The 27,284-nt window shown below is 41.4% G+C and overlaps 1 protein-coding gene across 6 annotated transcripts in view; it reads left to right on the forward strand.

Annotated features, from left to right (window-relative positions):
* The window catches only part of fras1 (Fraser extracellular matrix complex subunit 1), a 352,607-nt gene that overhangs the window by 218,281 nt on the left and 107,042 nt on the right, over positions 1–27,284 (forward strand). For all 6 annotated transcript variants that reach the window (XM_085180995.1, XM_085180996.1, XM_085180998.1 and 3 more), the window contains 3 exons: positions 238–523; positions 5,015–5,099; positions 16,192–16,515. In XM_085180995.1, coding sequence (XP_085037121.1) covers positions 238–523; positions 5,015–5,099; positions 16,192–16,515 — 695 coding nt within the window. The remainder of the gene's footprint in view (positions 1–237; positions 524–5,014; positions 5,100–16,191; positions 16,516–27,284) is intronic.

A 27,284-nucleotide genomic window follows, 5' to 3' on the forward strand; every position in this document is an offset into this window, starting at 1 on the left:
TGATTATTTTCCTACCTTTCCTATTAAAAAATACTCGTTTATAATCCAGTTTTGCTTTAATCTTGTTTTGGAGGATCCGTGACGATGAATTTCCCCACAGGTATAAGAAAGTTTGCTATTTGTTGTGTATTTCACAACAAGGATCTAAAATGCGCTGTAAGAGAATTTACTTGTGTTTCACCAGCTTGGCTTTAATGAGGTTATTGATTTGAGTTTTTCTTTTCTTGGTCCTCTCAGTGAACGCCCACACACCTGCCCTCCATGTCAACGGGTCCCTGCTGGTTCCCTTTGATGGTTTTGCCCCGCTGCTCCCCACCCTGCTGCAGGTGAAAGACCCAGACAGTCCGTCTGAGCAGCTGATCTTCCAGCTTGTTCAGAAGCCGAGTAACGGACGGCTGGTCCTGTTCAGAGGGGAAGAAGGCGAAGAGACGGGAGGCCGAGAAATAAAGAAGGACGACACGTTCACGTGGGCAGAGCTGAGGCACGGATGGGTGCGATTCCAATACCAGAGAGACAAAGACAGGTCAGTAAGACGGACAAAACTTTTTCTGTATTTTGCCTGGAATTATTTTTCTGAGACATGAGTTTGACACAATACTTGGACGTATTCAGTCACAGAGCTACTATACTTATACTTGTTTAACGATAATTTATGGATTTTTGGGTGGAAGGCACTGCTGTGCCAAGGTGTGCAATTTTGTAACTCCATCCATGTACAGCAAAAATCTTACCTAACGTAATCTAACGGACTGCTTCTACTTCTGGGTGTTTTTCATGATCATTCTGAGTATATCTTTACTTTGTGCTTCGCTGTCCCAAACTGGATGTCGTGTTGGTGTTGTTCCCAGATCATCATGAAAATGTTGTTCCAGGTTCAACATTGCAAGTGACCAATCACATTATTGTGACGTTATTCTTTTGCGCACCAACCCATTCGTGCATTTATGAAATTCCAATGTTGCAAGGACAATATCAATTCTGCTTAGCGTTTATTAAAGGGTCAGGGTTAGGGTCCGTTGATCGGCGGACAAAGGCGGTTTCTCGCAGCTTAAGTACAGTTTTTTGTTTTACGCCGGTTTTTCCCGAAGTCGCAAAAGTATGACATCACAACATTCTGATTGGTCACTTGCAATGTTGATCCTGGAACAACCTTTAGTATGATGATCTGGGAACAACACCAACACGACGATATCAGATCGTGCGTTCCAAACTGGCCACCAAGTAATAAGGATTTATTTTGGTGGAAGAGGCATTAGACAGTGACAGGACTAAGGACTAATTCATAGTGCAAAACCAGAGATAACACACACACAGGGATGATTTAGCCGACCTCGATTAAAGGACAGATCTTAGATGAAATGGTACCAAGATATTTCTTTTTTTTTTGTAGTTCTGTTTTTTTCAAGCATTTTTTTATGTGCAAAAACAATTAACTCGAAATTAAAGATAATAAGATATCTTAGTGAGCCTAACGTGACTTAACAACTTAACATCGGTTAGTAGAGCCTGGATTTGTTGGCGTCATTGAGTGATGACCTCCAGATTCAGGTGTTTCTCAGCTGGGTGGACACTCCTCCACTTGCTGGCCTAGGTGGAGAACGTTGAGTATCTCAGGGTCTTACTTTCTTAAACTTAATGGCAATAAAACAGAATTCATTTTAATAGGCACCAGATCAAAACTGACTACAGTCTTTCGTTATCCATTGATAACTCTGTCACACCCTCCCCTCAGGTTAAGAGTCTTGGTGTCATCCTCGATAGCACTCTGTCCTTCACAGCACATATAAATAATATCACTCGCTCTTCCTACTTTCATCTCCGTAATATTAACCGTCCTCGTCCCTCACTCACTTCACACAGTACCGCCATACTTGTCAATGCTCTTGACACATCTCGTCTGGATTACTGTAATTCTCTTCTCTATGGTTTACCTCATAAATCCCTCCATAAACTGCAGTTGGTTCAAAATACAGCTGCTCGTATTATTTCCAGAACTAGATCCACTGAACATATAACAGCTGCTCTTAAACAGCTCCATTGGCTCCCAATTCACCTCCGTGTCAATTTCAAGATCCTGTTTCTCACTTTCAAAGCATTTCATAACCTTGCTCCTCCATATCTATCCGATCTTCTCCACACATACTCGCCCCCTCGTACACTCCGCTCTTCTTCAGCTTCCCTTCTGTCAGTTCCTGACTACCATTGGACTCAGAGCCTTTAGTTGTTCTGCCCCGAGACTCCACTTGCTCTCCGGACCACACACTGTCTCACCACTTTTAAATCACTACTCAAAACCCATCTGTTTAGAATTGCATACACCTGATCTCTCGCCATTTTTACCTTGCTCAGTTTTTATATTTGCTTTTATACTTTTATGACTGTTTATGTCTAAATTTTATCTACCATGTTTGCTATATATACATTTTTCTTATGTTTTTCATGGTATGTTTACGTGTTATTATTATTATTATTAGAATAGAATAGAATAGAATAGAATAGCCTTTATTGTCATTGTACAAAGTACAACGAAATTGGAGTGCCACTCCCTTGGTGCAAAATGCAAAATAAATATAAATGTAAAATATAAAAAGTACAATAAAACAACCGTAGTACTCAGACAATAATAAGTACAATATATACAGGATAGCAGCATAATATAATGATAGTATGAATAGCAGCATAATATAGTGACAATGGCAAGTATAGTTAAGCAGGTTTAATTGTTTTGTGCTTATTTACTACGGTGATAGCTCTGGGAAAGAAGCTATCCCTGAATCTGTTTGTCCTGGTTTTATGTGACCTGTACCGTCGGCCTGACGGTAATAGTGACAAAGTGTGTCACTATTAGTGACACACTTTGTCACTAATAGTGACAAAGTGCAGTGGGAAATGCAGATTCTGTACTGGTCTGTTGTGGTGAAGAGAGCTGGATGTAAAGGTGAGGTTGTCTGTCTACATTTCACCTGTGGCGGTGAACTGTGGGTGTGACCAAAAGAATCAGATTGTGGATGCGCAGCAGACATGAGCTTCCTTTGATGACCAGAATGCCTTCTGGGTAAATCCAGGACTTACTGGAGGTGTTGTCTGGGAGGTCTGTGCATGTCTCCTTAGACTCCTCAGAGCTTTCTGACCTGATCACTATAGCTGTTAGCTTATTCCAAACTGTGGATGAAACTATCCCTTTAAGCTCATCGTCTCCTTCCTTCTCATTAATAACTATCCTGACATTTAATTTTTCACTCCTTGTCAAAGTTTCCTGTTTGATTTATGCTGCTTCTTGGCTCCAAAGTTCATTTCTATTAACCTGAACATGGATGTGAGATGCATTACATTTACATGCATATTTGCATAATCTGCATTTCTTTCTGTTTGACCCCAGTCTGAGTGCACTCCGTGCCGGGAATCACAGAGGCTGCTGTAGACAGCAGAAAGCAGACATTAAAGAGCGCTGACCCCTGACATCCTGAAAGGAAAACAAAGCAGCTGAAAATCAAATAAAAGGCAGTCTTATGTTAATGGATGAGAAATGTTGCCCATTGTTCTCTGCAGCCTCCCCTCTGTCGCTGTGTTTGGGACAGATGTCCACTCACTCAGTGGACATCTGTGGACAGAGCAGTCATATTGGTCAATCCTGACTCAGCTGGTTAGGCCTAGAATGGCAGCATGCCAGTGAATTAGCAAAATGTGATCCTCTGTACAGGTTTAAGCCATTAGATTAATGGAGACAGAAAAATGTAAAACTCCAAATGAGATTAAATCTGCCATATTTTTCAAATTATGTCAAGCAGAGGATGACGGCTGTAGACCCAGAACAGCAAGCACATGGTAACAGGTTTTAATTCCCGTAAGAGGAGATGTGTCCATCGGGAAAAAAACCTAAAAACATGTGCTGCGTTCAGATGATGGTGGGAAAAAATGGACGAATGATGAATAAAAAGATTAAATGTAGATTGCTGTTACAGATAAACTCTTTTGAGCTTTCAAAATGAGTTATTTTCATTCACGAGTGCCTTAGAAAAACATGCCATGGGTCAAGACGCTGACATAAAATGAATTTTATTTCTTTGAGTGGTAGACTTGACTACAGATCAGAAGCCTTTCCACTTGTCTCAAGGCTGCATTTTAAAAAAATCTTTCTCTTATCTATAATGAAGTGAAGACATGTACCAGCAACAGCAACACTCTGCACAGAAAATGAGATTTACAACTTCAGCGACTATTTTTCAGGAATATATTCTATGTTACTTTAATATAACTCCATACTTTACGCGTATCTGGGCTGTTTCTGTTGCCATTCAGTCACTGTAGAGCCGCAGTTTGGTGTGTTTTTACTGGCTTGAGAACATCTCAGCATCTCAGCAGGAAGAGACGTCCAGCCCAAAAGCAGGAAGTGAAACTAAAACGAGATGGGTGAGCATGTGAAGACTGGCATTAAACGTGGTGCCAGTGAGGCAGGAGAAACTAGAAACACATGGACCAGAGGACCATGACGGTTAAAACTATTAGGAAAACAACCTTCAGCAGACTTTTGTCAGCAACTTTCAAAGATGCTACTGCAGTCCAAAAAGCACCTAAGCACTTTCCTTAGAGCCTTATTTTCCTTTCTGTCACTAAAACAAACAACCCGCTCGGTTATTTGATCTCCAGACTCTCTGGATGTCTCCCAGCTGCAGCCCTGGGGAGTTGTGGGTAATAATCCTTGGCTTGGAATATGGTAAAGCAGCAGTGTAGGGGGGCGCATTGATGATGATGAGTGTGTGAGCAGGTGGGCTTTGGTTTGTCTGTGATAGCTGACCTCCACTCCCACAGATAACTCACAGGTGATCAGGTCTAATGACTACACAGCATGCTACCCTCACGGGACTCATTTCCCCACTTTCCTCAGCTGCCAAGCCTGTCACATTCTTAAAGCAGTTTTTAAAGCAATTTCAGAAATAAGGGATGGTGAAGTTTAGTCTCCCTACTCCAACATTTGTCTTCATTTAAGAGTTCCCCTTTCTTCATCTTCCTGCAGGAGCGGTGAGTTCACCTTGCGTGTTGCTGATCCCCAGCTCTTTTCCCAACCGAAAACAATTCAAGTCCGAGCCGTGTCCATGCAGGTAAGCAGACAATTCCTTCAACTCTCCTTTATTTACTGAGAAATGAACTGACTTGAAAGTGCCATTAAAAAAAGCTGTATCATAAATCTGTTCTTCAGGCTACAAATCCAGATATCTAATAAAGGTTGCTGTTCCCACATTGCAGACCCAATATAGTGACGTTACATGGGGAGAGGAATAGTCTGCCAGGGCACATTTGTTTCTAAAACACAGTGTGAAATGTAGAGGTTTGTTCTATGAAATTAAAACGCTGGAAGTCTTTAGTCCTTGTTGAGAAAGTTTACCTCAGAGAGAAAAGACTCCAGTTTGAGGACTGTGGAAATGTGAGGCCTGACTTTGACTGAGCAGTGAGTTTGGAGAGATTTTGTCAATATGATGGCATTAGCGATAGCAACTGTGCAAGGTGCATTCATGAAACTCTACAGGTTTGTTGTCTGGATTAAAATTATAGCAGGATTCAAAGATTAGTGTTGTCCAATCTGTGGGCACCTGAGTGTGGGGTATTTCACATCCCTGCATGTTTCATAACTTCCTGTTTGCAGTGATGCATATATACTTCAACAGACCACCCAAAGCACCTTTTCTAAGCCACATTCATGAGCCTAAATCATTTGATTTAGCTGCATGGATTAGAGTTCTGACAGGTGGGGCGCAAGTTACCTGGCAGAAAAGTCACGGGGAACTAATGTTTAACATCGGAATCACTTTTACAAAGAAATTTGCGGTAGTTGCGTTAATAATATGAGCATCTGCTGCATCCAGCTTTTCAACTACAGCCCACACACATCACCAGTGTTGGTCAAGTTACTTGAAAAAAGTAATCAGTAACTAATTACTGATTACTTCCCCAAAAAAGTAATCCATTACTTTACTGATTACTTATTTTCAAAAGTAATTAATTACTTAGTTACTTAGTTATTTAGTTACTTTTAAAAAACACGATTTACAACCTGAATAGGTAATAAAGTGATAGATCTTTCAGCCCAATTCTACTTTTTCTACATAATCCATCATACAAAATGTAATCAAATGGAAAAGTCTCTTTTTAAAACTTGTTTTATTAGTTTTAATCTTTTAACTTTATGCATCAAGCAAAAATTAAATTATATGCAACATTCTCTGACTGGAAGAAATTTGTTTAACATTTAAACTTATTTTCTGCACATTCCAGCACATAAAATAAAATATTATTTGTGTGTTTACACTCAGTCTTTCAAATAGATGCAAGTAAAACACAGCAGAAAATAAATAAAGTCAAAGACTAGCGGTCCTGTTGCTCTATTTTCACCTGTAAAGCAGGAGTGGGGTAGGCGGAGGTTTACCCTGGAGCAGGTGTGCCGCAGTTGTCAGTTGAAGAATCCGCGAGTTTCTCTGTGAATTCCCCATTATGTCATTGCGCACTCGGTGCTTGTTTAGGGTTTTTTTCGCTGTAAAAAGAAGTTTTCTTCCCACGCACAACGGACACTAATGTTTTTGTCACTTTTTATGGAATCAAACTCAAAGTAAGGTCAGTACTTCCACGCTTTAAACGCTGCACACTCATACTCTCTCCGGCACTCGATATATGATCCATTGTTGATCTGCACACGGCTGTTGTCACGAACGTCGCACTCGCTTACGTCACTGTCATGAGACAGTCTCGCAAAAAATCACGGTTTTAGTAACGCAGTAACGCAGCGTTCCTACGGGAAGTAACGGTAATCTAATTACCGTTTTTGCGATAGTAATCCCTTACTTTACTCGTTACTTGAAAAAAAGTACTTTAAAAAGTAATCAGATTACAGTAACGCATTACAGGTAACACGTTACTGCCCATCTCTGCACATCACCAACAACAACACGACCTAGTTCATTCTGTTTTAAGCCAGCGAGGCGAGATTGCGGATGCTGCTCAGGTACATCCGCCTCCCCCTCAGCCACGCCGCAGACCTCACGATTTAGCAATCGGTATCTTGACAAAGGACTGAAGTTAGTAGCAAGAAATCTCTACCTCCTTAGTGACAGACGACCATTTATCTGGAGGAAAAACATATTTCTAAAGAAAGGTGTGGTCCAAAATCTCAGTGGGTCTCCTTATTACATCACATCTCTAGTTTTGGTACATAAAAACTGTACTAACTTTTGTTAACGTCATACAGGACGAGTCAACTGGATACCGCCATCCTACAGTTAGTTTAAGGCTCAGTCGTATTAGAGTGAAAGTAGGACAACAGCCTCCCTGCATCTAGGAAAACGTTGGTGGTTGCAGGTCATTTTTTAGGCAGTTGGATCTGTAGATCAGGAGGTAGAGCAGGTTTCTCGGTTGCTTCCATCAGTGTGTGAACGTCAAGTGTAGAAAAAGTGCTCGTATGAATGGGTTCATTGTATAAAAGCATCTTTGAGAACTACAAGCAGTCAGTTCAACAGAGGAGCTGCAGATGTATCTGAAACATCCAAGAAACTCACCTGTTGAAATGTTATTGTAAACTTTCTGATGCCTGTTTAAGCTTTAATAATATTATTTATATTACACGTTTATTCCATATACTGCTAAGAAATGTGAGATTTGCAGCCTCTCACTCTACGACCACTCAAACAGCAGACAGCCACATTTAATCTGATCTGTCAGCTCATATTTTAGAGTGAGCCTGTCTCTCATTTTGCTGCATCATCCCAGCTGATCTGCATTTCTCACTATTTTTGAGGCTCTCTCTCTGCGGAGTAAAGCCCCAGAGATCGGCCACTGTCAGCCCGAGAGCACGCCTCTATTGATGTCAAGCTGACCTCTGATTTTGGCACAGCTTTGGAAAATAATGAGAAACAAGGGATTAACGTGCCCTCTCTGAGAACAGTTGATGGGTCAGTGTGACACCTGCATCACTGCGCTCGCTGATTATGGAGAAATAATTAAAAGAAGCTAAAATGTCTCACAAAGGTCCGTGTATGCGACAGTCTTCCAAACAAAATCCCTTTCCTTAAAAAACTGTTTTTTGTTTTTATTATAAATATTAATGATAAAAGAATTACTCGTGCACTTGAGGACATTTTTCTTGTGTCAGACAGTCTCCTAAAACCTTAAATGAGGCTTTTAAACGTTTTTTAGTGTGTCCTTGTTTGGTGTTTATCCAGCACAGCGTGACCGCTCTATTAAATCTGCCCCCAGGCAAATGAATGTTGCAGACACTGAGCTCAGGGGGCCGCTCGCAGATGGTGATTGAGTGGCAGTGCTGCATTTGAGTCTGTTTTGGTTGACTTCGCAATTACGCAATCTTATCTGCTTTCTCATACAACATTAGCCGAAGCAGCTGATAAGGAAAGAACAGGAATTTGTGTGTGTCTGTGTTTTGACTGGCACTCCACCAGTTTTCTACCAGTGCAAAATTAATTAATGTCTGCAGCAGATGATTATCATTTTATGATAACGATTATTATATAAACACCACCGTGTTGCTTTCTTCAGCAGTGCTAATTAGTTCTGGTTAACTTATTATCTGACTATAAGCAGGTGTAGGATGAGGCCAGATATCCTGTTCTTTGGTATAAAATTTGTGACAAGTGTTTGGAGTCGTTATAAAAGTTATTACTGTTATTAAATAGTCATCCATTATGTTACATATTTACCACCCTGAAGAAAGCGATGTAAAGTGTGACATGGTCTGGGTTCTTATGGGGCGATCGTGGCTCAAGAGTTGGAAGTTCGCCTTGTAATCGGAAGGTTGCTGGTTCGAGCCCCGGCTTGGACAGTCTCGGTCGTTGTGTCCTTGGGCAAGACACTTCACCCGTTTCCTACTGGTGGTGGTCAGAGGGCGGCTGTGGCTACAATGTAGCTGCCATCACCAGTGTGTGAATGTGTGTGTGAATGGGTGGACTGCGCAGTGCCTTTGCTTTCATATGCACATGGCGGAAAAAGCATGGCGGTGACGGAGAATGAGAAGGGAGAAGGCGGATCGTTGAATGAAACAGATGAACCAGAATTGGTTTGTAAAAATGCTGCAACTTCAGTGGTGTGGAACTGGTTTAGCTTTCATCCGTCAGATACACAACAAAGCACTATTTTTGGTAGAGCATGCTAGCGGGCCGTTGTTATTACCGTGTTTTTTGAAAAGTACGGCACACTTAAAATCAATCCTTTGATTTTTCTGAAAGTCAGCAGTGCCCCTTATAATCCCGTGTGCCTTATGTATGAATTCTGGTTGTGTTTACTGACCTCGAAACGATTTTATGTACACGGCGCTCGAAAATCTGTCAAATGTTTTAGTACGACTTTGCTAAGCTACGAAGCCGCACCGCTTGATGGATTGTCGGAGCATCGCGGAGTGATACGTACTGTGCTTCAACATAATATTACCGTATTGTGTGTGTATAACCTCTTTTTAAGTTTTGTGGATATTAAACATGGTTATGCTGAGGATATGTCGACCAATTTCCACTGGAAATGCCTTTTGGTTAAACTGTCAGCAAGGAATTTGCATTTGCACTGTTACATTTTTATATAACTTAATGGATATAAAAAACAGCTGCTTGTTTAAGTGAAAATACATTGATGGGGGTTTTTTTTTGCACAAATAAAGTTGTGGAGTCGTAAAGTGTTTTGTCTAGTGTCAATTATATCGTCAGTTATATCGTTATTGCAAATTTTCAAATGTATATTGTGATAAATATTTTTGGTCATATCTCTACCCCCAACAGTGTTTGTGGCATTTACTGTTTTGAAAAGATGATGAAAAATAGACTTTATGCTTTCAAATGAGAACATTTTTGTGTATGTTTTCCTGATGACTACTGACTTCAATCTCTGAAAAAGCATTAGTGGACAGAGGCTGTTAATGGAGGCATTTGAGTTTTCATTTTCCAAGAAAGACTTATCTTTGCACAGTTTCTGCAAGTATGTGCGTGGTCAGCTTTCATGCTCCCACACAGTCTCCAATATTTCTGATGTGCAGACGGCGACCTGCTGTTTTTGTTCTGGGAGTAATTCACACACATTTCTAAAAAAGAACATTACCTCAATACGCTATTTTTTAGTATTTGAACTTCTTCAGAGAGACAGAAGGGAACACGGTGATTGCTCCTTTCAGTCAACATCAAAGCGACTCACATACACTGATGTAACTTTCAGTGTTTTTGTTGTGTGCACTACACTTTTCTTTGAAAGAAAGTAGATCCTGTCAATGTGGTTTCAGAACATTTCAAGCTTTATGGGCTTGCTTTGAAAGAAATCTTTCAGGGGCAGAAACGGTAAGATGTGCAGGTCAGTTTTTTGATTGCGAGCATGCTGAATGCATTCTTGATTTTATCTTCATCATCACAATCATAATATATTTTATACAGAGAGAGAGTTATTATGCACACACGAGAAACTATATTTAAAATATGGACATAACAACTGTGACTTCATCATCCATTGGTTTGTGTACTCACCATATTTAGACAAAAGAGTGCAGACAAGACTACAGCCATAAAATGTGTGTTTTTCTAATTAATGATAAGCAGTGTTAGACTACTGTTACAATATTCATTACATTACGTTTGCATGGCTTTGCAACATCGCCCATGTAATTAACAATACAACTCTGAACTTTTTATCCTCCAACATATCTGGATAAATATCGATCCCAGTAAAGAATATATACTGAAGACCTTTCTTTTACTAACATGTTTAGATGTTACAGTCAAAAATAAACAGATTCTAGTGTAGCAATGAGTGCAGGTAGAAATGTGCAACCCTACAGGCCTGTTCATCTTCTTCATTAGTAAAAATCAAGCTGTAGTTGGTCGGTTGAGGTCTGCAGACACTCAGCTTGAGCACGGAGGATCCAGAGGTGGTCTGTGTTCAGGGCTCTCTCGCTGATAGCGTTGATGAACAGAAGAACACGTGTTGCTTTGTCAGGTATATCTTTGATGTCATGTTCATTCTTGGTTCTGAACTGACAGATTTTTATCCCTATGTGCAATGCATCTTATCTTAATGACCTTGTAGTACCATATCACCCTATTAGAGCACTTCGCTCTCGCTCTGCAGGCCTACTTGTTGTTCCTAGAGTATTTAAAAGTAGAATGGGAGGGAGAGCCTTCAGTTTTCAGGCCCCTCTTCTGTGGAACCAGCTTCCAGTTTGGATTCGGGAGACAGACACTATCTCTACTTTTAAGATTAGGCTTAAAACCTTCCTTTTTGCTAAAGCATATAGTTAGGGCTGGACCAGGTGACCCTGAATCCTCCCTTAATTATGCTGCAATAGATGTAGGCTGCCGGGGGATTCCCATGATGCATTGAGTTTTTCCTTTCCAGTCACCTTTCTCACTCACTATGTATTAACAGACCTCTCTGCATTGAATCATATCTGTTATTAATCTCTGTCTCTCTTCCACAGCATGTCTTTATCCTGTCTTCCTTCTCTCACCCCAACCGGTCGCAGCAGATGGCCCCGCCCCTCCCTGAGCCTGGTTCTGCTGGAGGTTTCTTCCTGTTAAAAGGGAGTTTTTCCTTCCCACTGTCGCCAAAGTGCTTGCTCATAGGGGGTCATATGATTGTTGGGCTTTTCTCTGTATCTATGAAGCGCCTTGAGGCGACATTTGTTGTGATTTGGCGCTATATAAATAAAATTGAATTGAATTGAATTGAATAAGTTAGAAATGCTTTTCACTCCTGCGTGGTTGCTCTGTTATTTTTGTCCCTTGCTGTGCAAGTACACATAAAAGCGCACATTCGATTTTTCTCCGCACTCATCGTGCAGGCAGTTAAAGAACTGTAGTGTAAGTCACGAGACAGTTATTTGGTTAGTAACTGTATTCTATTAGCACTGTTGCCGCACAGCAAGAAGGTCCTGAGTTCAATTCCACCATCAGGCCGGGGTCTTTCTGTGTGGAGTTTGCATGTTCTCCCCGTGTTTGCGTGGGTTCCCTCCGGGTACTCCGGCTTCCTCCCACTGTCCAAAGACATGCAGCTTGTGGGGATAGGTTAATTGGATAATCCAAATTGTCACTAGGTGTGAATGTGCGAGTGAATGTGAGCGCGAATGGTTGTCTGTCTCTGTGTGTTGGCCCTGCGACAGACTGGCGACCTGTCCAGGGTGTACCCCGCCTCTCGCCCTATGACAGCTGGGATAGGCTCCAGCGCCCCCCGCGACCCTGAAAAGGATAAGCGGAAGCGAATGGATGGATGGATGTATTCAATTACTCTGTCTAGTGAAGCTATACACCGATCAGTGAATGCTTGAGTTTGCTCACAATAATAAAACTATGAAAATGTCAGAACGACTACAAGGCAACAAAAGAAGTATTGAGCATTAAAAAATAAATGTATATTCTACATATGATAATATCTGATGAACATGTGTCTTAATAGCTATACATTACACAGCTATAGCTGTTATTTCTTTACCAGGATGATATTAAAGAAGTATCACAGCAGCAGGGAATCAATTGGGGGGGTCAGGGATTATTGTGAGTGTAAAAGGCTGGGGGAAAGATGCTGCAACATCTTCTGGCTGTTCTGCATCAAATGCTGAAAGGACACTAGAGACCAACACTGCGAGCAGACCATGGGTGCGATCTCTTAGTGTGATTCCACCTGTTGATTTGTGAAGTCACATTCAGGGGCATCACCAGGTTGTGTGTTTATTGGACAGAAGTTAGCATATTCAAACACAAGCGTCTAAATAAGTGTGCAAACATTAGCATGCTTTGTTAGCAAGTTTAACAAATGAACAAACCACACAGGCGCACATAATGTACAGCATAGATAATATATGAGAATTTCACGCGTCAAAACTGGAGCACAGACTTCCAGGACAGCGTGTGAAATTTAATGCATAGCAAGCCGTGACAGTTATCAGATAAATGTTGCTCCAAAAAGCACCAACATCACAAACATGGTCCATAGATCCAGTTTAGTGACTCAGATTAGCAGAAGCTCAGCCAGAAACCCTTCCTGCTCCTGACCGTGCTTACTTTACACATTTATAACATTTAAACAGGTGAGCTGTGTGAAAAATGTCATGCAGGAGGAAACTGGCTGCATTTAATTTTTACTTCATGTTAACATCCCAAACTGTGGGGTCTGCCTCCAGTGGTCATTAGAGGAGCTGCAGCTTTTGGAATTTAAGCGTTTGTTTTTATTTTTGCAGCCCAGAGGCTTGCAGCTATTATTCATGCATCATTTTTATTTGGAAAAACCAAACTGCGCCGCACACTGACTCTAGTTTTTAAGGGTGCTGTTGAAAAACTCGACTATACAGCAGGGAGAACAAGACGATTTCTGCTTATGCAGCCTTCCCTGTGTAGCTAAAAGCAAAATAAAATCCATTTTTAATTGAAATCCCTATCAGATCGGCAGCCAGCAGGGCCTCCGAATGTAATAGCCTCAGGAATGAAAGATCTGAGCTGCAGATAGCCTCCCTCCCCCCCTCTGACAAAAACCAGTATCTGCTGATGGCATTTATACTGAAGAGGTTTCTCACAGACAGTGTGAATTCGGACACTTTTTAAAAAAAATTTAAAAGTCCTTTTTGCTGTGGACGCTGTTGTGCAGCGCACTTAGCTGTCAGTCAATACCAAGAAGCCGTCTGCCTTTATTTTCTGATGAAATTCAGTAAAAAGACCAAATATAACCGAGCCAAAACTATAGGCAATCTGTGAAACGGTCATGTTTTAATCATACGTCCAGGAAGACTGCAGTTCAGTCGTCTGTGCTGTGATGGTTTGACATCAAAAACACTAAAGAAAAGCTGCAGATAAGGCAGGCACAGGGTGGAAATTGGCTTTGGAAATTCTTCCACTTTGTTCCCCTGAACACCATCCAGCAGGAAAAACAAAACAAATTAAGAACAAACGAGAAATAAACTCAAAAACAACCACACAAAAAGCCTGTCCCATCTCCTTGAAGTACAGCAGAGCCCCAAGGGCCTCGTGGGTGATGACAGCTCTGCCAAAAATGAACCTCACTTCACCTGTAAGGGCAGGATGAAAGGTTAGCCCTCCCTCCTCAGCGCGCCTATGTTTGCTTTCGTTTGCCTCAGGGAGGAGACTTCACCGGTTGCCTTTCATGCATTAGCATGTCTTAGCACGATTAAAAAATAATAGCACACACACACACACAATTTCAGCTCCCACCAGCACAAAACCCTTTGTTTCCCCTGTGAGAGTTGCAGAAATGACGACACAGGATTAAGGTGTGCGCCTGAGGAATAAGTTGTCTGTCTCTTGGAGATAACTCCTCTGACGTCTAAAAATTTGTCAGCACATGGCCCCCTTGCAGGGGGCTGCAGATAACTGCATGCTCCTCCTGTGTTTTTGTGCTTTGTTTCACTTCTCTGTCTAGAAATTTCAACCAGGGGTCACTTTGGTTTAAAGGCACACAGAGGGAGTGTGTGGGCATGACTTTCCCACAAGTCATCCTTCTCTCTGGCGCCAGCTTGTTTCAGGCATCGCCCTTTGCTCAAGTTGCTGCTGTAATGCCAAAAAGCTGGAGCGCGGCCAACCACCGGCAAACACTGCGAATTGGACACAAGCCCTGTGTCAGGCTGAGCGGCTCAGAGCTCGGTAGCTGACAACGGTTTGATTTAGGGCCACAGCAGACTGGCATGTCCACAGGGACAGCCTATGCATCTCTACCTGTACCTCGTTCCTGCCAAGCCGCTCTGCTAACAAATGTTTTGTGGAGAAATTGCATTAAAATGAACTTTAGCCAAGCCGTTTTGCTTCCAGACTTTACTTTCCTGGCTGTGTTGTTTTCCTTGTCACATACTTAAACACAGGAAATTAAAACATGCATCTGTGATTCCTTTTTAAGTACAGGTTTAGGTTTATTTCCCCCATGGAAACAGAAATGTGAGGAGTTCAGTTTCATTTTTATTACGTTTCACAACAGTTAGACGGCCCCCTATGAGCGAGCACTTGGAGACAGTGGAAAGGAAAAACAGCCTTTTAACAGGAAGAAACTTCCTGCAGAACCAAGTTGTGATTAAACATCTTAAGTCGGATGCAAAAGATGATCGGATTTCACAAACCAAAACATTCCTATGGAAGAAAGAGGGAACTAACCCTCAATCACATGAGAAATCTGTTCTATTGATTCATCCACAGAAAACAAATAAAAGAAAATTATCGTGTATTAATAAGAAAGAGCCCTTTTCTTACTTGTGATGCTTAGTTATGGGGTCGGGTGTGGTTAAGCAGAAAGAAAATAGTTCCTACTCTCCAAACAAGGCTTGTGGGGTTTTTGAGTAACCCAGTCATGATTTCTGAAAAGAGGGATTCCTGCTGAGTGCAGTTCAGATGTATTTTAAGTGCTTTGAGCTGCACAAAGCTGGTGCTGTGTGTTTCCTCATAGCCGAGAAAATGAAGAGATCTCTACAGTCAAAAATATCGAGACCAGGGTTGTTCGTGTGGAACCTGAGCTAGTCCACCGAGGGTGGTCTCAGGCTGTTCATCATCTGTTTATGAGTGGATTTCTCACTAAACTTAAGTAATACTTTCTGTTCTTTGGAAAAGCATTTAAGTGCATGTGGTAAAGAGTGTATATCCCCGTTGGATCAGGTGAACACTCTCCAGTCGTCCTTGTACTTCTTACATCTAAAGAGGAAGAACAATGGCAGGTTGTTTTTTTTTACATATGCTTTATTTTGAGGAGGAGGTTTGACATCTAGTCTAGATAGATTTTATTTTTTTAAGAAGAACGGTTCATTTTGAAAGTGTAAAGAAGAATATGGATAAAGTTATGCTCTTGTTTACAACGCGAGGCCTCCCAGGCGTGCTGGTGCTCCTAAAATGGCTTTGTTAGCAAGATGAAGCATTTTGCCATCTGTGGTGAGGCTTCAGGTATGGCTGAGTGCAGCTTAATGAGGCGCCCAGCTTCATCTCCGCCTTACCTTCATTTCTTCATTTCCCTTGGCGTCAGCACAGCCCCCGTGTCCCAGTTCCCTGGGAGAAAATACATCATGTGATGATTTGAGTGTGTTTGGGGTAAATTGCTGTATCGCCCTCTGCTATCAGCCTTTAGAAGGGTTAAAATGTATCTAAGCTGCATGTTTCCTAAATCAAATCTACCTCTGTCCTTCACAGCTGTCAGGTTATATTCAAAGCTGTTCCTCCTGTTTTTTAAAATCCTTCCCAGCCCCCGAGAGTCGTGACCTTCTCTCCTCTTACCGTGGAGGGCCGCGGCAGCCTGGCAACCATCGCCAAGTCGGTCCTGCAGGTCGACGACCCTGACAACGCAGCCGATGTTCTGGTCATGGTACTTGAGCCGCCCCGCTATGGCCGGCTGACCCGTCTCCACAGCGACCGCGCCCTCAGCCGATTCAAGCTGGAGGAGCTGTCACGGGAACAGATTCAGTACATCCACGACGGCTCGGAGGGGGCAGAGGACGGGGCGGTGCTGCAGGTCAACGACGGCCACAGCTACAAGAATATTCTGCTCAGAGTCCAAATACACCACAAGGTAGGATGGAACGAGGGGAAGGATTAATGCTTCATGCCTGATATTTGACATTTATATATGGATTTAAAAATATTACATTAATAAGATTAGTCTGCATAGTTCAGCATAATTCATTAGTTAGTATATAGAAAGATAAAGACGTGCACATAGCCAGCATGACAGCACCCATGATGAAGCCTCTTTATTAAAAACAGACATCAGGAGCTTGGTTGAGAAACCAGTGGGCACTGCATGCTCTGCTGTATTCTTGTTTGGGGTTTTTTGCTGTAATTTATGAAATAAAATTAAAAAGTTTAGTGAGGTCACAAGTGAAGCAGGCTGTGACTCCGCCCTGTAACTTGACGTGGTCTGCACTTCATGGTGAGATGTTGAAGTTTCTTTCACTTCCGCTCTGCAGTGATGCCACTTACGGTTGATCGTGGATCTGAGAGAAGGAATTTCACAAACTGACTCGATGCCACAGTGGGACGCTATTACAATACCACGCTTAACTTCACTGAGCTCTTTAGAAAACGACACATTTTTTCACAAACGCTCGTAAAGGCCGACTCCACGGCTAGGTGCCTGATTTTACACACCTGTGACAACAAGACTTTAAAATACCTGAAGTCAAGCATTACGACGTGTGGCCCTCTGAAGATTTGGAGGACGTGACTGGGATAAGACAGGTCTCAACGTAGGCTACCGTCCCACCACCTGGACTCCGGGAAATTTTCAGTAATGATATTTATTATGATGTAGAAAACAACAGTGTTTTGTTGGTGATTGTAGCTTGCAGGAGGTTATTTATCAGTGCAAACAATGTAACTGATGACACACTTTTCCGTTTAAAGTGTGACTCTATCACCACAAGGTGCCAGCAGCAGCAATATAGTGCAATAGTAATTACATACCATAGTAGACAGTGACAGCTGCACACTATTGTTATATAATAAGACTGAAGCATTTTTTCTGCCTGGATTCTTGCATGTTAAAGCTTTTAAGCAGCTGCTAAAGCGCTGCTTTTCCACCAGATATCCACATTACTGACTTCCATCCAATGTTTGCTCTTCCTCGAGTGCAGCTAATACCATACCATACCATACCACCTTTATTTATAAAGCACTTTAACATAAAACCAGAGTTCACAAAGTGCTGTACATGCTAATAGCATAAGTAAATAAAAATTAAAATGAGATAAGATAAAATAAATAACTTAAAAACTAAAATAAATTGAAACATGTTAAAACAAATAGTCAACCCCTCTAATCAATGCCAAAGGCTTCAGCGAATAAATATGTTTTAAGAAGACTTTTAAATTCAGAAAGAGAAGAGGCCTGCCTAACATGCAAGGGTAGATCATTCCACAACTTTGGAGCAACTACAGCAAAAGCACGATCACCTTTAAATTTATACTTAGTTTTCGGTACCTTAAGGAGCTGCTGATTGGCGGACCTAAGGGAACGGGCAGGTGTATATGGTTGTAGTAGCTCCGAGCAGGGCCGTGCAGAGAGGTTTAAAGGGGCAGGTGCTCAAAGTTAAAAAGGGGCACATTGAACCAGGCTGAATAACAACAACACACATTCATCAAGAATCTAATATGGGCAACAAGGCAAAGCAAACATAGCCGATGTTTTACCTGATGGGTACAATGTTGCTGTTGAGGGGTTGCTGCTGATAGTGCTGGAGGGCAGGGCTGTGTTGATCTGAGACTGTAGACATTAAAAAGTCCATAGGAGAGATGGTAGCTGATTAAACAAGTGTCATGAGATAGTAACAAAATGCAAAGATTGGTGACAGCGCTTGGAACCATAAGGACACAAAAAACTGTGAGAAATAATTTAGGCTCTGCCTGTGAATCACTCTTTGCTTCTCTTCTTCCTTCCATCCCATCATTTTATATATCACTCTCCACTTGCTGTCTATCTGAGAACAAGGCACAACTTGCTATTGCATTAAACTATAATTTAATTATCCACACCTAACAACTCTTGCACTTAATCTATAATAAAATGATGACAGAAAAATGTTATAGCCCTGCCTTTAGTAGCCTCACACAGCTCTACTGTTTCCTCCTCATGCCCTTACCAGCCATGTCTGGACAATGTTATATTGTAAGTAATAATTTAAAAAAATCCATATACATAAAACACACACATGCACGCACACACAGTGACGTTTTAGACCTTCTTCAGAATACTGTATATACTGTGGGCATCACGGTGCTGATCCAGAATCCTTACATTATTATTTATTACTAGAGCTACAATAATAAAGCAATGAGGAGGGGGAAGTAATAAATATGAAATAATGTATTTATGATGATTCCATTTGTTTCACTATCCACTCTGTGCAGGAGCAAAGCTTATTACATTTTTAAACTGTAGAGATACAATAATTTTACTGCTGTAAAATCCAAATTTTGTCTTATTTAAAATATAAATCTAATATAATCTGCTTCTTAATGTATGTTCTTTAAAATACAGCGTGTGTTTTTTAAAATATTATAATTATAATAATGCATAATTATGTGGACATGCATATTAGATCGTTTTTTAGTGAAATATAATCCCCCCAGAAAGGCAGGAAAAGCCCTGAAACCTACTCTAAAACTAAATATGTTCTAAATACTTTAAAACTAAATATGTTCCCTAAAACGGTGGACAGAGCTACAGACCCATGACAGCCTTACACAGGTAGCCAGCAGCTATGACCAGCACTACATGTGCAGTTAATAAAAGGACAGGTAATGTGTGTCGCGCTGTTGCACACACAGCACGCTCGTTTGTTTCAGTTTGTCAGTTACAACAAGACAACTTACCAACGTGTCCGTAATAAGCTAATACTCCTGTGTGCTGTACACTACAGTCTACGCTGTACACCTACTTACTGGTTTTTGTCGCATCAGTCTGTGTCTCTGAGTTAACTTGTGTTTCTCCTACAGCTCCGGACCGCAAAAAATGCGCGTGCTCTTTGTGAGCTCGTTCCCGGCTCGTAACCAGCGCGTTCTGCCGTCAAGGGCGATCATTGGTTAAATGTGATCATGTGACTGATGCAAGCCAGATCCTTTTATTTAGCAAAACTGTGATTAATAGTTAAATATTATTGTTGAGGGGCACAGACAGGACTCCGCACGCACACACACATAAAAAAAAAAAAATAAATAAATTTAAAAGTTGCTTCAACAAAAGGGCACTTTGGGCACCCATCAGGAAAGGGGCGGGTGCTCAAGCCCCTCTAGCCCCCCCCTCTGCACGTGCCTGGCTCCGAGAGGTGGGGGGGGGGCCAGGCCATTAAGAGATTTAAAAGCAAATAAGAGAATTTTAAAAACAATCCTAAAATGTACAGGTAGCCAGTGGAGTGAAATTAAAATTGGGGTAATGTGCTCAGACTTTTTTGTTCCAGTTAAAAGACGTGCTGCAGCATTTTGCACAACCTGCAGGCGCCTAATGGACGCATCACTAACCCCAAAATAAAGGGCATTACAATAATCCAGCCTAGAAGTAACAAAGGCATGGATTACTGTCTCAAACTGCTGTTTTGATAAGATAGTCTTTATTTTGGCTAATTTCCTCAAATGAAAAAAGCTAGATCTTACAACAGCTCTGACCTGGCTTTCAAATTTAAGATTTGCCTCTAATGGCAGTTAAAACATGTTTTATTATATATTATTGTGTGTTAATTTATTTCCCCCCCTAAATTTCTTTAACTTTAAGTTATATTTGCTGATTTCTTAAACGTTACAGCACTCTGAGCTGCTGGGAGGTGCTATACAAACAAAGCCAGTTATTATTTTAACGTTTGCAATCTCTACGTCCAACTTCAGCACACGACTTGATGCGTGACATGGTTGCTTTCAAACTTTAAACAGGAAGTAATAATTAAAAAGCACCACTGACATACTTTTAGATTCAAAGAGAGATGTTTTAAAGGCTCTCTGGTTTTAATCTAAAGCTGTCCTGCTGCTCAGTGGCTCACTTCAAACGTCTCTGCAGAGTAAAAACTGCAGCATTGATCATCTGTTATTACTGGATGAAGTTCTTTCCTGGACGGCACACAGCTGAGTCAGATCAGTGTGCTGCACCTCGAAGTATCAGCACCTCACCACCAACTGTAGCTTCGACAGAAACCAGAGCAATTGATATTTTTTTTCTTTTTATTCCTCTCGTATCATCTCAGGAAATGAGTCAAATCCCCCAAAAATCACACAGAATGTGACTAAAAGACTTCACACACAGAGAAATGTTTGTAATGTGCAATAAAATTGAATTTAAATGCAAATACGCTTCAGCAGCTGTGGAAAAAAAGACATTATCTACAGCACCCACACTCAAATGATTCTTTTATAGTTAATATTCGTGGCGTAGAAGCCATATCAGTGGAGAATTACACGGATAAATCTATTCCAAAATTTGCTTTATAAAATCAAAATTGCTATGGGAGTTGAGATATCAGCAGTGTAAACAGAATTTCATTTGCATTTCCACCCATTTTACAGCTCAGTTTCTCTTAGTGTAAACGTACTCTCACTTGTCCTCTGGCAGCAGGAGAAGCTTTTATGTTCAGAAGCGTAAAATCCAAAGGAAAATACCTATTAATCGGTTTAAGATTCAAGTCACATCAAGCCTTACGTTTAAGCTCAAAGAATGATTTCTGTCTCTAATTCAGCAGTTTAGAATTTAAAAACCTCGTTAGAGAAACATATTTAATCAAAACTATAACAACATGTAGCACTGTGAATTTTGGGGGGGATATTTTCATTGCAATACCAACAGTGAGACTTCTCATTGCTTCCAGTTTCATTTTACAGCTTGAAAATGACCTCAAAGCCAAAATTACTGAGTCCAAGGAACAGCAAGGATGAGAGGACCTGAATGTGAGGTACAGGAAGCAAAGTAAAAATCTAGCACGCGGTCTTTAACCTGGACAGGGGTCGTGCATATATAGAAAACCGGCACAGACACCCAAAGCAAAGGAAGCAAAGCCCAAAAAGTCAAAGAGAGGCACAAAGAGATCACTTCGAAACACACAGAAGACAAGACAAACACATGGAGAGGTGTGTCTACCAATCATACTGACTGTACAAAATACAGGAAACAAAACAATGCTGGAAGTAGAATTTACTGAGGCGTATGAATGAGATTTCAAAATAAAACAGGAAGTATTTAAACAGAAACTCCAAACCGTGACAAAGGAGTCCTACAACAGAAAATTTGACTCATCGTAAGAGCTCAGAGTGGTGCTGTGCAGATTTGATTTCCTCAGTGCACGGGGAATACTTTACAAGACTCAGAGGTAATTTGTAGAATCATTTACTGGAGCTTGCAAACAAGGAGGACGAGGAGGTCAAACGTTTGTCTTTAACATCGCTGTAATTCTGAGACTTCAGAAAGAAACTTCAGAAAGAAACTCTGCTTATTCCTCCATGGGCATATCTGGACCTATAACAGTCCCACAGGATCCAACCTAAGGACACAAGAAGACTGAGTAAAAGTCCAAAAAAGTCATACACAAAGATACTGAAGAAAATAGTAACACAGGGAACACAAAGTAAACAACAACAGAGGCGCAAAAAGTTATGGAATCGCCACACTTGGAGGATGGTCATGCAGCTTAAATTATTTTAATTACTGGCATGTTTTTTCCCAACTTAAGCTGAGGAAAATTCCACTCTGTGCCACCCCATCAACCTGCTACCCTGTATTATACTCAGATACCAGAGAAAGTCCTCAGGCTTCACCTAACACGGCTTTTGTGAGAAAAAGGAGACCTTCTCTTAAATTCCCCATTGAGAGGGATTACATCCAAAGAGTTAACGTTTCTTCCTTCTATTTAAACCATTTTAAGCTATCCAAAATTTTGCATTTATCACCCTGATGTCACTCGACCTGTCCACACAGTGTGCTCTAAAAAGCCGTTACCTGCAGGCGCAGTCTGACCCCCACACGCGTAACCACCGTTACAGAAAGAGCAGGTCAGGCCTCTAAAATCTCAGCCGTCAGTCCGGCTCTTTCATCGCTCCTGGTGAGGGTTTTTTTATGACAAGGATGCAATTATCTTGCAAAAAGCCCTGACCATTGTGACCGAAAGGGGAGCGGAGTGTCTCGCCTGAGACAGGTTTGGCATCTGAATTACTAAGCATTAGCACAGGCACGCAAGGGGACAAGCTTCCAATACCTAAGACATCTAGACAGATGAAAGTCGGCGATATTAATGTGTGCATCTCTGCATGTGTCTGCACTCCATTCATTGTACGCAGTCTTAAACTTGAGAGTGAGGATATTATTTTGGAAAGTGATGCCTGGTTTTACAGCAGAAATACACATCCTTTACAGCATGATACAAAAAAAGCTCACTATGGCTAATTTCTCCTTTATATCAACTGGTCAGAGTGTTAAATGTTTTTATAACCCAACTGTTGTGTGTTATAAACTTTCTGAGGTCCAAACACCTCTAACCTTTGGCTTCTGAAGATTGTTTGGGCCAAGGACATGTTTTCTTTACCACAGAGGGGAAAACAGGGGCCCTCATGTACAAAATGAACACTATGTTGCAATAACTGAGATATGCAACCAGTGACTGAGCTCATAATCTCTTGAGAAAAGTGTTCACTGAGTTTGTGTAACAAGTGAGCAGAAACGAGCTCCCGTACCTTTCAGATCTGGAGACTGGCCGAGTTTGTTGTTGTTACTTGATAACTTCACCTTCCTGTGTCGAAATAGTCGGGCTCTAAAAAATAAGATTTTTAGAAAGTGCACACTATGTGTCATAACTTTACCAAAAAAAGTGTAAACAACAAGACAAACATCCCACGTCATTTTGTGTAGCATAGAAAACCTTTTCCAGCTCACACAGTCACCACAGTTTGATTTTAGGGGGGCAGCTCTGTTTGTCTGGCTTTGAACAGATGGTACGCTTCAGGCTCAACTCCTCTGCTTTCTCCTCTTCTGTAAATCAATATCATCCAACACACTTACACATACCAGTCTCCATTTACTGTAAAATGTCCTGATGCTGCATTCTGTCATGCATGAGGAAGAGCAGGATGGAGAGTGTGACCGAAAGCTGAACGAATGTCTGTGATTTATGTCAACAGCTTTTGGACGAGTCTCGGCTGCATTGTTGTCCCCACTTCCTCTGTGTTTGATCTACATGAGTACATTACCATAGTAAAGACAGTAGAGGAATGTGAGAAGAGTACCAGGTACCACAGTCATTTTTAAAGAAAGAAAGACCTTATTTATCATATCTTGTACAGTTGTAACTTAGACTTAGACTTAGATCCTCCCGCGCCGATCGGCGCATCGGGTGACAAGAGAACGCCATCGAACTCGGTCTATCGCGGCAGTTGTTGCTTCATTCAGTTCGACTGAACATAAATCTTCAAGGAAAGTCCTCCTCCATGTTATTTTAGGTCTTCCTTGCCGTCTCTTTCCATTCTTCGGGTTCCACAGAACTGCGACACGGGCAGGTCTTGGGTTCGGTAGCCGATAGATGTGACCGGCAAATCTGAACCGACGCTTGGTGACTTGGACATGGAGCGGCTCTACTCCCGCACGGCGATATACTTCTTGATTGGTAACGCGATCCCGATATGTGATCTTGAGCAGCCGTCGAAGACAACGTTGTTGGAAGAGGTCAAGATGGCGGTTGATCTTTGCAGTTGATTTCCAAGTCTCCGCTGCATACAGTGCCGTCGGTATAACGATGGTCTTCAGGAGCCGCAACTTGGTTGATAAAGGCAGTGTGGTGGTCATCCATACTGGTCGTAATCGTTTAAAGGCTGCCCATGCTTTCCCAATTCTGCACTTAACGTCATGCTCCACGTCCCCGTCACTGCTAAAAGTGCAACCCAGGTACATGAACCTGTCCACCTCTTCTAGCTGCTGCTGCTGCTTCACAGTAACCGCTGTGTTTGATGGTGTAGCGTAAAAAACTCGCATAATCTTCGACTTCTCACCACTGATCCTGAGTCCTATCGGTGCTGCTTCGCTTTCCAAAGATGAGGTTGTTTTCTGAAGAGCCCGGAGTGTTGGTGCAAGTAAGGCTATATCATCCGCAAAGTCCAAATCTGTGAACTGCTGCAGGGAATCACTTCCTCTTACAGTTGTAAGAGGACGTTTTATATGTTATAACTAAATTCTGAGCCTTAAAAGTTACGGACTTCATTTTCCAAGTTGATGAACTTAAAAGCAGAAATTTTCAGAATTTCTTTTTCTCATTATTTAGAAATTGTTTCGCTTTTTCTTTATTTACAGTGTTTTGCTGGTGACGTTGTCCAGGTTGGTTATCAAGGAGTGGTTATGCTAACACTTTGGATAACATTTTTTTGCAAAAATCCATCCTTTATATTAGTGTTTGTGTCCAATGAGCCATACTTTCCTTTTAACGTTCTCTTGAGCAATAAAGCTCCAGGCTTTCTGAACCAATTTGCAGTCCAGTCCTTGCACATGACCATTTTCAGGGGAATTTATGTGTTTGTTTGTTTGTTGAAGCACTTAATAAATGACCCATAAATCATTCAAGCATAAAACAGACGCCTAAGTCAAGGGATGAACTGAATTAAAAAAGGGTCTCAGTGGAAAGGTGGCTGTCGAGAAGCCGTTCTTAAGAAGGGAAACAAACAGAAATGGTGTGGCAAATTACACAAGAACTGGACTGAAAAGCAGTGGCAGTGGGTCTGATGGAGCGATACATTTTTGGTTCAGATCGTTGGCAATATATACAGAGACGAGCAAGAGAGAGGCATAACACCGAGAACTACAGTAGTGGAGGCTCGTGATGGTTTAGGGCTAAATTTCAGCCAGTAGTGTTGGAGAGCTCGTTAAAATTGAATTATTAATGCAGAAAAGTACAGATTTTTATCCACCACACAGTAAAGGAAAGCATCTTATTGGCTTATTGGTTTCATTTTTTAGCATGAAAATGACAAGAAATGACAGCATTTAGAATAAAGGTGGTCACACCACATATTTGCTTTCAGGCTTGTTGAAATTGTACAAAACTCTTCTGTTTTTACCCTATAATGTATTTTTATTTATACACACGTCTCAATAAATTGCTACATCTGTTTCCCATTTTCCTAGAAAAACATAAAGACATTGGGTGTGGCTCAAGGCTTTTGCACAGTGCTGTAATAAAACAGTGGCAGACAGCAGCGCAGGACAGTCATGTGTATATCTCCTTTTCTTTGCAAGCTGGCTCACAGTGTGCAAGCAACCAAGCAGTTCAATTAATGTCATCATTAACTGTGGTTTTCTGAGATAGTGCAGCGCTTCTTTTAGCCTTACAGCGTACACAAGACTTCCTCAGACTCGTACACGGCGAGTATTATTGAATACAGTATTATAAAACGTGTAAAAGTGTACGCCTCCAACCAAAATCGCTTTCTTTGACCTTTTCGTGACATTCGAAACAGTTAAATTGGTAAACATGAACGTGCTGTGTGTAGTTTACTGACGCCTCACAGGATTTCTCTACATATTCAATTTCTACAACAATAACCTAAAGCTAAACACTGAAGACATCGAGTTGAGGAATGATTTTTGTAAAACACAAAATCAAAAGTAGTGGTGCACCAGAGAAAATGGAAAGTAGAAACTATCAAAGGCAATAAAAGCCTAAATCCAGAGATAAAGCTCTCAATAAAGACTTCACGAACCTTGACTGCTCCTTCAGCGCTCAAAGATAAAGCCTTGAGTGATTATTAGCTCTGCCTGGATTTTAACAAACTCGGGCCGATGAATCTTTTAATTTTGGAGCGTGGCACTGTGTGGAGTGCTTTGTTCTTCCAGGCCCACCATCCGGGCAGCAACAGTAGCTGACGATGCCAGGGCGTCTCAGGGACAATAGGCTTTCCTGAAAGTTGGATTACGGGGCTGTAAAGCAGGGGACTAATCAGGCTGATAATGACCCTCTGATGGATGGAGCCTGAGCTCTGAGCTTTGCTGGGGCTCAGCTGAATAGGAAGCAGGACTCTTGGCTTTCAATTACTGTCTCGGGGAGAACACTTTTAGCCTTTGAAAGACCCTCGGGCTCCTCTGTTCCTCGGCTCAAATGGAAGGGAATTAGTTTTGTTTTTTGGGGATTTTTTGCTCACCATCCAGCTCTGGAAGCAGATGCAGTTTGCAGAAGTACAATTATTTACTTTATTTTCAAATTGTGCTTTAAGTCCATATTCAGCGATTACACCCTGATTTCTTTCTGTTTACATATCCGACATGTTTACTTTTACCAAGCGCTCCATCGCTTTTACTGGACAAATCAAATAAAAGGTTGCTGATGAGAATTCAGTCTTCGTTCGCTGGCTTTCACTCGTTGTTTAACAAGCCCATCAGCTCACCCTGTGCACCGCTCACCCAGAGGAATTATGGAAATATGACAGTCAACAATGCCATTGTCATCACAACAGCATGACCATCCTGGCGGGCAGCTTGCCAATGTTTTATGGATGACTCTGACTTCATTTGTGGAAAGTCATTTATTTCTGTTTTTGTGGATTGTGGCCAAAAGCTTGTTTACGGTCCATCTCAGACCTCCGGGCTCAAAGTCCTTTAAAGGTCTCGGATTATGCACTGTTTCTGCATCTGTCCTTGTGAATACTGTGGCTGGGGATAAAAAATGTTGTTGACAAAACTGTTTTGTTCTTTTGTTGTAGCAAAGTTGTTCGTCTGATGCATGCCGTATTAGCATGGGGAACAAGACTGAATATTCAACCCCTTAAAGGCATAAGAAACATCCTTATTTTATTTAGTTTACTCAATTTCTTTAGACGTGAGGAGAAAGACAAA

Source organism: Neolamprologus multifasciatus, chromosome 12 (genome assembly GCF_963576455.1).
Source record: "Neolamprologus multifasciatus chromosome 12, fNeoMul1.2, whole genome shotgun sequence".
NCBI classification, from domain to species: domain Eukaryota; kingdom Metazoa; phylum Chordata; class Actinopteri; order Cichliformes; family Cichlidae; genus Neolamprologus; species Neolamprologus multifasciatus.